This window comes from Pseudonaja textilis, chromosome 4, assembly GCF_049901715.1.
Source record: "Pseudonaja textilis isolate UNSWEBS1 chromosome 4, rPseTex1.2, whole genome shotgun sequence".
NCBI lineage: Eukaryota > Metazoa > Chordata > Lepidosauria > Squamata > Elapidae > Pseudonaja > Pseudonaja textilis.
Genome location: NC_141993.1, coordinates 54,152,135 through 54,166,680, shown reverse-complemented (window position 1 = coordinate 54,166,680; position 14,546 = coordinate 54,152,135). Strand labels below are relative to the sequence as shown.

The 14,546-nt window shown below is 36.4% G+C and overlaps 1 protein-coding gene across 2 annotated transcripts in view; it reads right to left on the bottom strand.

Annotated features, from left to right (window-relative positions):
- TSPEAR (thrombospondin type laminin G domain and EAR repeats) overlaps positions 1-14,546 on the bottom strand; it is a 37,163-nt gene that overhangs the window by 9,030 nt on the left and 13,587 nt on the right. For both annotated transcript variants that reach the window (XM_087933086.1, XM_087933087.1), the window contains exons 3-7: positions 11,527-11,765; positions 10,321-10,411; positions 7,784-7,940; positions 4,928-5,059; positions 4,136-4,368 (exon numbers count right to left, since the gene is read on the bottom strand). In XM_087933086.1, the coding sequence (XP_087789212.1) occupies positions 4,136-4,368; positions 4,928-5,059; positions 7,784-7,940; positions 10,321-10,411; positions 11,527-11,765 (852 nt within the window). The remainder of the gene's footprint in view (positions 1-4,135; positions 4,369-4,927; positions 5,060-7,783; positions 7,941-10,320; positions 10,412-11,526; positions 11,766-14,546) is intronic.

Here is a 14,546-nt window from a genome sequence, read left to right as displayed (position 1 = left end):
TAGATACAGTATTTGGAGGAATAGGAAGACAGAACAGCTGTATCTTCAAAAATGTTCATCTTAAGTGTCCCTTACATAATAATTACACTGTTATGAAATAACATGTACATTTTACAGTTACAATTTAAATGGATCAGTTTCTGAACCAAATATATTTTGAGCAGAGGAACACATGAATATATAAACTATTTCACACACTCTGATACACAATTTAATAAAATAGAAAAAAATGTCTAATAAGCCTTTTTCACTAACCATGTAATATGGCTCAGCCATATGCATAGTCCAGCCTCATTCATTTAGACTAGCTCGTCACCCCCACATGTCATATCTTAGTCTTGGCAACCAAAATATTCTTCCTCCCTGTTCTTGATTTTGGCTGAAATCAAAAGGGTGCACCCATAATTGATTTTTTTTTTCTGATTCCTTTTCATGAAAACTCCCCACTCGACAAAATAACAGTTTGAAAATTAAGCAGAATAGAGTTTTCCAGCATCTATTGCTTCATTTCTTTTTAAATAGTTGTGGTGTAGGCTATTCAGGTAATATTCTCAAAGTCCCTCACAATAAAGTAACAAATAGAGACGGCAGTAAGGTAAGCCAAAGTAGGTAATAATGAGGCAATCCAACAGAGGCAGTTTTAGAATACTCTTACAACTTGTCCACCCAACTGAGGTTGCAGACCAGTTCATCTTACTAAAAGATTAAAATAATGGAGCGTGTATCCAACACAACTGCCAAACATCAGAGAAGTGGATACTTGAATGCACATTAAAGCCTGGATACTAAAAAATATAAAGAACGGCTGCAGGATTTGGATTTGGCTAGTCTAAAGAAAAGAGGTGTGACATGATAGCAATATTCCAGTGTTTGAGGGGCTGCCATATAGGAGATGGGGTCAACTTATTTTCCAAATCACCTGTAGATAGGACAAGAAACAATGGATGGAAACTAGTCAAGGAGAAAAGCAACCAGGAATTAAGGAGGAACTCCCTAACAGTGATGACAATTAATCAGTGGAACAGAAGTTGCCTTCAGAAATTGTGGGTGCTCCATCACTGGAGGTTTTTAAGAAGAGACTGGACAGTCACTTGTCTGAAATGGGATAGGGACTCCTGCTTGAGCAGGTGGCTGGACTAGAACACCTCCAAGGTCCCTTCAGCTCTATTCTGATTTTCTTAGAGGAAAACCTTATTTATTTGTATAGGTAATTCTCGACTTCCAAACATTCATTTAGCAACAAGCAAAGTCCATGAGGTAAGCTGAATTCACTTGATGGCCACATGATTCACTTAACAACTACGGTGATTCACTTAATAATCCTGGCAAAAAAGCCATAAAATCAGGCATGACTCACTTGACAACCGCCTTGCTTAACAACAGAAATCATGGTCCTAATTGTGACAGTTGAGAACCACCTTTATATATTTTTTATTTTGATGTTCATTCCCTAGCCAAGAGCTCTGGGTCTCTTCATTTTATTCTCATAGTTGTTGTTTTTTTTTAAATAGGAGTCTGAATAGGTCATAGATTTGTTTCTGCTAACCAACCTTTATCAGTGCTTGATTGAAAGAAAATTGAAAACTGGCAAATTGAAAAAAAAAAGGATAAGTACAAAAAAACAAAAGACTTGCGACAAAAGTCAAAGATAATAAAAAAAGTTTCTTCCAACATATAAATAACAAGAAAAAATCAAGGAAACAGTCGGTCCACTAACAGAGAAGATGGCAAGGAAGTAACAGGCAACAGAGAGAAAGCAGAACTACTTCTCATTCTTTGCATCAGTCTTCATGCAAGAAGAAACTATAGCTCAACCCACCAGAAACATAACTGTAAAAGACAGACCAGAAATAAAAGTTAAAATAAGCAAAAAAAATAGTAAGAGAACATCTTGATGAACACAAATCACCGGGGCCTGATGGATTACATCCCAGAGTTTTAAAGGAGCTGGCAGAGGTCATCTCAGAACCACTGCAACATATCTTTCAAAAGTCCTGGAGCACCAGGGAACTACCAGAGGACTGGAAAAGAGCTGATGTGGTTCCTATCTTCAAAAAAGGAAAAACAACAGACCCAGGAAACTATAGACGGATCAGCCTAACATCAATACCTGGGAAGATACTGGAAAAGATAATAAACAGATCTGCCAACATGTAGAAACAAGCAAAGCAATAACTAGCAGTCAGCACAGAGCTGTTAAGAACAGATCATGCCAAACCAATCTTATTTCATTCTTCAACATAGTGACTAAATTAGAAGACCAGCAAAATACTGTGGACATAATATATTTAGATTTCAGCAAGGCATTCGACCAAGTAGACCACAATCTTCTTCTTGGTAAGCTAGAAAAAGGTGGAATAGATAACACCACCACTAGATGGACTCGCAACTGGCTGACAAACCGTACTCAACAAGTAGTCCTTAATGGGTCTAAGTCTACATGGAGGGAAGTAAACAGTGGGATGCCACAAGATTCCGTCTTAGGCCCAGTACTCTTCAATATCTTCATTAATGACTTAGATGAGGGAATAGAAGGGGAACTTACCAAATTTGCAGGTGATACTAAGTTGGCAGGAATAGCTAACACCCAAGAAGATAGGCTCAAGATCCAGATAGATCTTGACAGACTGGAACACTGGGCCATATCTAACAAAATGAAATTCAATATAGAGAAAAGTAAAGTCCTACACTTAGGCAAGAAAAACCAAAAGTACACATATAGACTGAATGAAACCAGGCTCAATAGCAGTAACTGTGAAAGGGATCTTGGAGTCTTAGTGGACAATCGGCAGTGTGCAACTGCAGCCAAAAACGCTAATGCAATCCTAAATTGTATTAATAGAGGGATATAATCGAGATCAAGTGAGGTACTAATATCACTCTATAAAGCCTTAGTAAGAGCACACCTAGAGTACTGCATCCAGTTTTGGTCACCACATTATAAATGAGATGTTGAGACTCTAGAAAAACTACAGAGAAGAGCAACCTGGATGATTAGGGACTGGAGACTAAAACATATGAAGAATGGTTACAGGAACTGGGCATGGCTAGTCTAGTGAAGAGAAGGACCAGGGGAGACATGATAGCAGTCTTCCAATATTTGAGGGGCTGCCACAGAGAGGAAGGGGCCAAGCCATTTTCTAAAGCACCTGTCGGCCAGACAAGGAATAATGGATGGAAACTGAACAAGGAGAGATTTAACCTGGAAATAAGGAGAAACTTTCTGACAAATGAGAACAATCAACCAATGGAACAGCTTGCCCTCAGAAGTTGTGGAAGTGCCATTACTTGAGCCTTTCAAGAAGAGATTGGACTCCCATTTGTCAGAAATGGTGTAGGGCAGGGGTGGGATTCTAACAGTTCGCAACAATTCGCTAGAACCGGTTGTTAGAAGAAATTACTGGCCTAATCCTGTAAGGAAGGCAGGAAGGAAACATTCTGGTGTTGCTTACAGAAACTGCCTCTCCGTTAACCCTTATTACATTATTGGCAGGACTAGACTTCCTGTCTCTGGAACTTCTCTGGAGATTTTTTTCCCCTCCTTTGCTGGTACTTTGCTTGTATGGAGTGACCTTTGAAAAAAGCGGCTTATGACCATTTTTCACACTTATGACTGGTGCAGCATCCCCACAGTCATGAGAGGCCTGGTGAGGAGATGCGTGCCTTGATGTGAGTGATGTTGAGTTGGCCATGCCCAACCAGTAACATGACCACCAAGCCATGTCCATCCAGTCAAATGACTACCAAGCCACGCCCACCACCTAAGCCATGCCCACAGAACCGGTTGTTAAAAATTTTGAATCCTACCCCTCGTGTAGGGTCTCCCATTTGGGCAGGAAGTTGGACTAGATGACCTACAAAGTTCCTTCCAACTCTGATTATCTGTTATCTGTTATTTTTCAGTTCTCTCTACTGCATCAGTTTAGTACTATGCCCTTCTGAATATTGATCCTCAACATCTTCAGTAAGTTTCCCATAAAAATTAAGACTCTAATTTGTTGCAATTGTTTTCCATCGCAGAAATGCAACTCCTATGTTGCCTAGCTTTATAAAAATTATTCAACAACAGCTTTGATTCACTCATATTAAATAAAAGAATAGTTAATTTAAAATAAAAGAGTATTTTACACGGTACCTTTTTTCCCACAGTGAAGAATTCCCAGGACTGAGCTTGATAGGTGGGGAGATTTTGGTAAGGCACAAATTTTTCATCAATCCATTTATAAATGGCTGATCCAGGAGGAGTGAAGCGATTAGCAGTAGCTACAAAAAGACCCACCATAGGGATGACAAAGATCTCAATTCCCAAGGTTTCAGAATTTGTAGCTAATCTCTGGTATTCTTCCAAATAGTCCAATCTTTCTTCAACTGGAAAATGACAGGGAACAAGGAAACCTATTGTCTCTATCAAGGCAATGCTATGGAAATGTTGATCCAGCAGAGTAACTAATCCTGGTATTTCCTATTCTTCTTTCACTGAGCTTACAGTATATCTTGGCCTCAAATTCTCTTTCAAACCCATTCACTCATTCTGTATGATTTTATTCAAAATTATTCAATCCAAGTAAATAGTTATTCACTGTACTCACAGGATCATACCCCATTTCATAAACCTTATTTAAATTAATTATGTTCCTTCTTGGCAAGTGTATTATCATCAGAATTTCTTATTAATGCAATCTCTAAACTGTTTAATTACACTGCAGAAAAACTTCCATTTTTCTATGTTATACTCAGAGTGCAGGATAATTTCATTTGAATTTTCTCCATGTTGCTTACTGTTGAAATTGGTAATGTTAACTTACATAACATAACAGACAAGGGAATTTGGTTTTGGGATTTCCAGGAAAATATTTTCAGTCCATAAACCAGTATTATTAAAAAATCAAAGCATCCATAGGTTAACAATATCCAGAAAGCATTTCACCTTCTAGCATGGAAATCCATTCATTCCCAGTACAGAGATGTAGTCCCTTCCGAACAATGTTTAACCAGAATTGGCCACTTTCAGTCTTGGTGCAAGGAGGGCGAGAACCCAAAGTCAGCTTCATATCGGCTTCTGAACATCAACAAAAATAAAATGTGATCAGATCAAGATTTGCTCTGACTTTGTAAGAAATATTATCATGGTGTAGGACTACTTACTGCATACCACAAACCCAGAATATATCACTTTACAACATTATTCACAGTTAAACAGAAATATACTTTTCAGAGAACACTTTTGCTGTATTTCTACAAACAAATAAAATAACTCTGAATGCTCTGGAAATATATTTTAAAAATTAAAGTTCAAGTTTTATTCGACTTTTATGGATTATTATCTGCATATTGGGATGAACCTAGACTTAACGATGTCTAGATAGACCTATTGATTTTAGAATATTTCCTGGTATAGGTAGCACAATAAGTTTTTCTACTAAGCATTATTAACAATCTATACAGATTTAAAATTATGGTTTTTTTTCCTCCTGCTTTGTTTGCTGCTGGCAATTATAATATATCCTGATTTAACCAGTTACCTTAACTACTCTAGCTGCTGTAATAAACATATCTACTTCAATAACATATATATTTTGGTTTTCTGAGCTTTAGTAAGCAAGAATTAGTTTAACATTCAACATTAAAAAAAATAACAGAGAGAGAGAGATGGAGAAAGAGAAGAGGAGAGTGCAAATAGATTTCCCCACCAGAAGATGGATGTTCAAATTCTCGTAAGAAAATACTAATGTAATTCTTTCTGATGTATATATGTCAAAATAACTGATTTTGAGAATATTTGGGTGACCTATCATTTATAATTCTACATTGCCCTTTGAATCAATGACTTCAATAAAGGTTGGACTAAGTATAGTATTTAAAGTCATGGTCTCTCAACATATAAAACCGCTAACCAACCAAACATGAGCTAGCCTAAAATATTGTTTAAATGCAAACTATATCCTACACAGCGAGAAAAGAAACTACAGTCAAGTAAACCATGTAAATTATATCATATGAACACAATCAATATGAATCTGGGTTTTAGTTCCTTGATCCTCTTCTTCCCTCTATCCAATCCTTAAAATCATTCAGCATAGCCATAATTCAACAGGCACCTCAGATAATTATCTTCTAATGAAACTCCATTCATTCTGATTCTACAGATACAATTTTTGTGAACTAGTTCCTAGATGGAAATAGTTCCATCTAGAAAAACAAATTGCACCGGATGGTGTGGAATTGGCCTGTTTGTTTTGCTGCAATTACAAGGTTGGAGAAGCAGCACTGGCTTCCAAACCCAGGTTCTTGAAGCAAGACAAATACATCCATTTCACACATAAGGATATATTGATCTTTCCTTACATGAAAATTCTCTCCGTGATGAAAAAACAACATGTGCAAAATAGGCCTAGAATGTTAATTTTCAGTTTTCTAGCATTGCTTGTGATTGCCAGTCCTCATGACAAAAAGAATGAACATAAAACTAAGATAAATTGACTTAAGTTCTAAAAGGTGCCAAGGAAAACAATAGCTGATGTTCTTAGCAATTATGATAGGCATATAATTCTTTTGTTTCCTTTCTGGTTCCTGGCTTTCAACAAGTACTCATTTAGATTTCCTTGCAGCTATATATCTTTATGTACACATACAGAGAATCCTAGTCTTATTATCCGATGTGCTTTAATGTTAATGTTTTATAATCAATGGCAGCTAGTCTTCCTGAACAGTTATGTTTTGGGAGTGCAGTTCAATACCTTGGATGTTATCCTAAGAACTCCCAGAGGTGCTTTTCTGATTCTCAAAGTACTTATTTGCTACATGAAATGAAGGGAGAAGGTGATCTGAGGATATGATTTTCTGATCTTAAGCGAATAACAGTCCTTCCTCAAATCCTGCAATGCAGTCAATTTTCTGAAGTTCAATTCAGGCTGTATGGCATTGCAGATGGGAGAAATGGAGGGATGAAAGGAAGAAACCAGCTACATCAGGGATGGGGAATATTTCTGAATTTATGTCAGCCATGAATTTCAATTTATGCCAGTAGAACTAGGACATTGCAGGAAATACACAGGCTTTGTTCATACAACATTAAACCTTATTGTGGTTTGCTGGTTTTGGCTTCATATAGGCTTTGGCTTAACAGACTATTTGAATCAGTCAGTTATGATTTATTGTGGTTAAACAATCCATGTCTTAGCACAGTAAATAACTTAAGCCTCTACCTGGAAATACTCTGGATCCCCCACCATCACCTGTAATAGCTATAGCTATTATTTTTTACCACCCAAAGTTTTTCTTACAGTTCTGGGAAAAGAGATTTAAGCACTGTGATAAAAGTAAAGCTGCACTCAAGCCAAACTGAACTCCTGACTGCTAATGTCATGTAGTTTCCTTGACAAAAAAAAATGCAAAAGTGGTTTACCATTGCCTTTCCCTTTTTTCACTCCCCAGTCTTGCTTACAACCCAGGGATTCTCCTAGTGGTGGCCCATGCAAGAACTAGCCAAGTAGTAACTCTTCTTAAATTTTTAAAGATCAGCCAGGGTTGTGTAGTGTCTTGAATAACTGCTTTTAATATCTGTGCTGTGCTTTATGTAAGGGTGACACAGATTGTCAGCTGATTCAGAATGCAACAGTGATTTTAGTAGGGCTTTACTCCAGATATCAACCAACTTCTATCACTAATAAAGCTTTTCCCTCTTTCCAGACATCTTGGTATAATTACATTGTTCTTCTTGTATGTAATTTTGAATACAAGCTGGAGAACAAACTACCTGAAAACTATGTTTTATTTTACTAACCGTAAGGGTATTTCAGCAGCTCATTGCCCGCAGGTTTCACAGGCAGATCCTGCAGAATTTGGGGAATGGACAGCACTGCTAGATTAACATTCATGCCAGTGCACATCCTTGAAGTGGCATCAGATCCTGGCAAGAGGACTAGCTGCCTTATCAAGCCCTGAAAAGAGAGGAAGAAAAACTAGGGAATCAAATATCAAAAACTCTTGTGGGGACAATAGTTGATGATTTTCCACAGAGGACATGGAGGAGGATAAAGTCAGCCTAAAAGCTACACCTCTGACTTAAAATCAATCCCTATTTCCACAATGTGAGACCATGAGTGAAAAATATTGTTTATGCATTAAAAGGCATTATCTTTCTATTGCTTCATATGCTTGAAAGCAGAGATCAGCTTTTCAAAACAAAATACAAGGTTGGGCCAGAAAGCTGCGTTGCTAAATCTTTTATAAAAATCACATTGTATGTTTGCATTGGTCTTTGTTTGGGACTGTGATCAAAGGACTTGCTTCTTGTCATTATGAGTAATGGGTCACCTACCAGCAATTCCCCTCTGAACACCACATAGGATAAACAAACCAGACTTTGAACAAATGAATTAATGGAAAGAAAACATCAGGATTCAAAATAAGGACAAAAAAATAACAGAACAAAACAAATTAAGGAAGATGCAATTGCCACAACTTCCAAACATTCTACTGCAGACCTCAGAATAGCCATTTGGATATAAATAAACTACTGCAGCATGCAACAACTGAGCTTAAATATATAACCAGGTTTTAGGTTATCTAAGAATGTCTGACCAAATACAGTGGCTTTAACATATTACCATTGTTAATTGATAAGGCAATTGTAATCTGTCTCTCATCTGCATAACCATCCTTTCTCCCTTCAATTTTCCCCACTGGGCCCATTATATTGTATATTAATTAAGACAATCCATGCATCTGATGAAATGAGCTGCAGCTCACAAAAGCTTATATTTTAGCTGTATAATAACATTTGTTTGTCTCAAAAGCTTCTACAGACCTTTCTGATTTATGGGTAATAGGTAAACCAATGTAATAGAAGAGTGACAATTATTAACCTTTGAGGCTTAAACCAGAAATCACCGAGAGCCTTATCCAGAAGTAACATTGTATTAGCACCTTCAGGGATGTACATTTATTATGATATAGAATTGCTTGAATTGCTAATTGATTTCCTGCATCAGGTGAAGACAGATGTTTCCTAATTTTATGAGCTACTCTGGGAAATTTATTAATTCTGGAAATTTTTAGTATTTGTTAGGTTTTAAAGTATCTAAGGAGAACTGAATTCCACAATTCCATCATGCTTTATATCTATGTTTCCTTCTAATCTCAGACGCATTGCTTTTACTTTTGGATGGCTTTAAGTGATATTTGCAGTGATGTTTCAGTATTTGGGCGACTCCCCAATGCTTTTGTATGCTTATCACCAAATCCCATCTTGTATTCCCTTTGACCATTTTTACACTATCCTCTTAAATCCAAGCTTATCTTGGACCAGATAAGTTTAGAAGAAGAAATACATTTATCTTTTGCTCAGTCATCCTCCCATTGCTAATAAGAGAAGGTACTATGTTATTTGTTGCAAAATCTGTTCAGAAGGTTTGTTGCTGACTCATCTGAAAAATGGGCAAAAAAAAAATCACCAGTAATCCCTAAAAGAAGACAAGTCATTCTGTCTGAAGTATCTGTAATTTATTTGGAAATATGGAGGAAAGTCACAGTGTTCTTATAGGATCACAGTTTGGGTTCTGGGAAGAATAGAACTGTTCATTTGATCTTGTGCAGAATTTTGTCCACACTAAGAAATTTATGGTGTCTGAACACAATGTTGATTATTGCAGAATTTTAAATATCTATATCTAATATGGAAGTAGGGAGAAGAAAAGATCAGCTTATTTGAATAAAAAAAAACCCACACAAATGAGCATGGTGAAGAGCAGAGGTGGCATTCAGCAGGTTCTGAGCAGTTCTGGAGAACTGGTAGCGGAAATTTTGACTAGTTCGGAGAACCCACAAATACCACTTCTGACTGGAGATTTTAAAGTATCCTTCCCCTGCCACGCCCACCAAGCCACGCCCACAGAACTGGTAGTAAAAAAAAAATTGAATTTCACCATTGGTGAAGAGAGCTCGAGAATTGTATGTAACAGTTGGAAAAGAAAGACAAAATATGGGGAGTGAGGTAGACTTTAAAAGCTTTATGTGACAATTATGGCTACTTGGAACCCTACATGGGAACTGCTCTGATTTGTATACTGGATTTCATCCTGGTTTCTATTTCCAAAGTTATCCTGGGAACTATATTTTCATAGAGGGACTGTGAACACCTAACAATTCCATGGACTCTTATTGAACAGCAACTTCTTTGTGGAGAAACTTTGGCAGAAAAATATATGAAATTAAAATAAATGGATAGGGGAAAAATGCAATCCAAATATAATAAGCAGAGGTAACCTAAGTAACTAGAATAGCCTTTTCAGAACAATGAACATTAGAAGTTATACTCACAGTGAAGAAACCTTTTCTTCTTCTTCTATTTCCTATATAAAACTGAGTTCCTGTCATAGTCAAGAATGTTGGAAAAGCAGTATCTGCAATCCTAAAATAAGTGAAAAAGGAAGCTTATGGGAATCCATGAATGCTAACTATGAAATCAAACACAGGATGAGAGCATTCTGATTTAAAACTTATTTTTTACTTAATTTTCTAGCATTGTTCAGTCTTCTCTCTTTCTGATTCTATCTGCAATTCTTTCAAAGCTCACACAAAATGTGCATTTCGTAATGAATTCATTTTTATATTTGCTTGTTCAAATATATATATAATTTCATACAGAATACAATTTGTGGTATTGTTATTATTGCATACACTTTATGTACACTTTGTCATTAAATATTTATTTTTTGAACTCACAAAATTGAGAAACCTGTAATAATAACATAGCTAGCACAGTAATTCATATGCATGTGTGGGAACTGTCAGATAATCTGCATTTAATTGCCAATCAAATTAATCTTCTCTGAGAGGACTATTCTAGTGGCATATTATATTTTTAATGTGCCTCAAACATTTTTTGTTTGCCATTCTTTGAAAATCCTGAGCTGACCAAACAATGATTATACTTAATGTACTTTGCATAACATGATGCCTGTAATTCAAGGTATTAAGGATTAGGATTACTTTGGGGGGACGGGTAGCTAATTCATCACTGCAGTACTCACATATTCATATGGATTTTGCCTTGCTTAAAAAATGTTCCTGTGCTATAAATGTAATTGATATGTGTTATCAGTGCTCCTTGATTACCTAACAGAATTATGACACCTATATCTTAAATCTTTGGTTACCTATCATATTTGCCACTGCATTTTCTAGATCAGGGGTGTCAAATACAAAGTCAACACAATGACATCATGTGATATATCGGGGCTTTTTCCCCTTTGGTGTGGGCATGACTATTGCATGACACATTCAGCCCACAGGCCAGGAGTTTGACAGCCCTGTTCTACATGATGAAGTATTGGGATGCTTCTTTGGGATATATTGGGAGTTGTGGGGAAGAACCCGTGCTACTTAACTGAGAAAATAGCTCTCCCAGAGAAATCAACATGAATCAAATGAACACCCAGATGGGGTATGCAAACCCCTCACAGCCCTAACTCAGGGGTGGTGGTTAAGGTTAAATTACCCCTGAATTGTACGTGCTTCACATACACATCTATGGGGATGCTGCAGTCCACAGTGAGAGAGAAGGAGCCTTGAGATACTGCCAATACAAGCGTATGCCACTGGTTGTCCGCCAAAAAGACATCCCGAAAAGTAATTTGTGTCTGCCAACCATTCAAAAGGTCTCTGCTCCAGAAGAGAAAGTGCAGTTTACTCTGTGAATATCGGAGTCCAAGTTGCAGTGTGTCACTGTTTTCATCCAAAACTGTGAAGATGTATTCATTTCTCTGAAAACATAGTTAATGAAACCAGTTAGCCTGAAATGCAGTATTTCCTTATAATACCTTTGGCATAGTTAGAATCCAGTAAAGCTACCTTGATTCTGGACTCAGAGGATTACAAAAATATAACAATTATTGTAACCTTTGTTAAACACTGTGTGTACATATGAAAGGCCCTGATGCAATTTACTGGAATTCAGTAAATATATGTTTGCTGGTGCCTTTGGGTTGGTAACTGCTTGGACAGTCCCTGCAGTTTTCTTGACAAGATTTCAGAAGTGGCTGCCATTGCCTGTTTCCTAGGGCTGAGAGAGAATGACTGGTCCCAAATCACCCAGTTTTGCTTTGTGCCTAAAGTAAGACTTGAAATCATGATCTTCTGTTTCTAGCCTGATACCTTAACTACTACACCAAACCAGCTCTACTGGTCATATTTTATCTCTATGTTGCTATTTTTAATCATATGGTAATATTTTAATATTAGCCATTGTCAAAGCATCATGTTGAAGTTTGTGATATACAAAGCAATTCGATAAAAACAGTAATTCATTTATTAACACTGTTAATCGTGAACAATCAGAGTGTTATTATTGCTAAATATTATTGTTCTTAAATATTATTGCTCTTTTCTCTTTACTATCAGTTATATTAAGACAACCTCAATGCTAGAATTAATGCTCCATTATTTAAAAAAATATTTTAATCAGATAAAAGAGCTTGCATGCTAAATATGAAATATCAGTACATGTAGGTTCTTGTAGTAAATGCATTGTGGGTCTTGTATGAACATTGCCTCTTATGCTTATGTAGTTGGTACTGATAAACTGAATAAGTTATTAAATAATGTGCTAATTCATTCTCATCATACTGACCCTCAATAATAATTCTGATTACTTAATCTGAGTCCAATCTTAAAATATTAAAGAGGTTGTATGGACACTTTTAGAAAATCTGTTTCACTGAGATAGTGACTGACAATCTTTTTCCTGTTTCCTGTAGCTTAAAGTAGGACCAGAGGCAGAAGTCAATAGGGCCATTCATTCTCTCTCTCTCTCTTTCCTCCCTTCCCTCTCTTCCTGCCTCCCTCAAGCAAGTCCTAAGGAACAAGTGCAGTTAATAAATAAATATAGTATCCTCTGCTTCTTCACTACACAGTAACTATTAAACTAGGGTAAAGATAGTTCAGAAGGATCTAATCAAGGCAAAACAAGCTGGCTTTTCAAAGCATTCATATGTTTTACAAGTGAATTAAATCCCTCTTTAGAAATTTCTCATTCTTCCATGAACATTCTTTCATCATTTCATCAATATGTATTAGTCACTCTTATAATATACTACAATACTATTGTGCTTATTCACACACATACTTCTAGTCATGCATAGATTTTAAAAGGTACTTTTAAAAACTTTGAAAGACTGCAAAAATAACATAATTTGCCAAATAGATGAATAGTAATACATTCTGTTAAAACATTTAGTATACTATTTGTTTGGACCAGATATATTGGATGCCTCAAAAACTCCTAAAGTTTTGAACACATTAGGAAAAAATATGTTAGAGTTAAGCCAACTGTGACATTTTATCAATAATTTAGAGCCAGCTTGGTCCAGTGGTTAAGACACCAGGCTAGAAAGCAAGAAAATGTGAGTTCAAGTCCTGCCTTAGCCATGAAAGCCAGCTGGGTGACTTTGGCCAGTCATTCGCTCTCAGCTCAACTAGTTTACAGGGTTGCTGTTGTGGAAAAAAATTGGAGGAAGGTGTGTTGGATATGTTCACCACTTTGAATGGACAGAACTAACAATATTTCAAGTGGGGCAGCTAGGGGCAGAACAGAATGGAACTATTACTTTCCATGATCTAGATTTGATGCTCCTCTGAATGTATCTGATGAAAAAAAAAGCCTTTTAATACTGTTGGCTGATGTTTAACTTGCAGTCAAATAGGATAACCAGATACTTTTCATACTTTCAGATTGTCTTCCATGCAATATTTGTGCCTTTCATTTTTTCTACCAAGATGTACAATAGTATATTTCTCCCTGTTAAATATAATCCTATTTATTACATCCCATGGCTTATGTGGGTCTAGAGCTTTCTGAATTTTCTGTGTCTCCTCCAAAGAGTTAGCTCCAATCTGCCAGCTATGCATCAGCCACACGTTTGATAATAATCCAGGTCATTGTTAAAATGTTGAATATCACAGGGATCAGGATGAAGCCCTGTGGCCTTCCACTCCATTTTTTATCCCAAGGTGAAGTGAAGTCTTTAGTGAGCACTGGGTGAGTGTAGTCATTCAGCCAGTGGTGGGTCTATCTCTTTTTTATAGTTGTCCTACAATAATAATATAAAATATGATTAATTACTTAATCCACTTTAGTTAGCCAATTTGGAAACCAATAAGATTCCATACTGAATTTATGAATATATTTATATCTGTCCTATTCTGTTAACCCTCAACATAGATCATATGGGTCTTCCCTTCATATTTTCATTTGGACTAAAAATAAGACAATATCCAACATCACTTAGCAAACTTGAAACCAAGAACAGATGTGGATCCAGGTTTCTCAGTTTACCTACATTATACTAAATCAATGTTTTTAATATTAACAACTTTAAGATGTGTGAACCAACTTCAACCTTCTTAAAGTTGCTATAGTTGAGAAAACATTGAACTACAGTAACAATCTACTGCATTCTGCTTTCCCTTCTTTCATGGCTCCTGTTATTCCTAAATAAATTTGATATACTTAGAAATAAGGCTCATTGACTCTGTTGGGGTTCGTG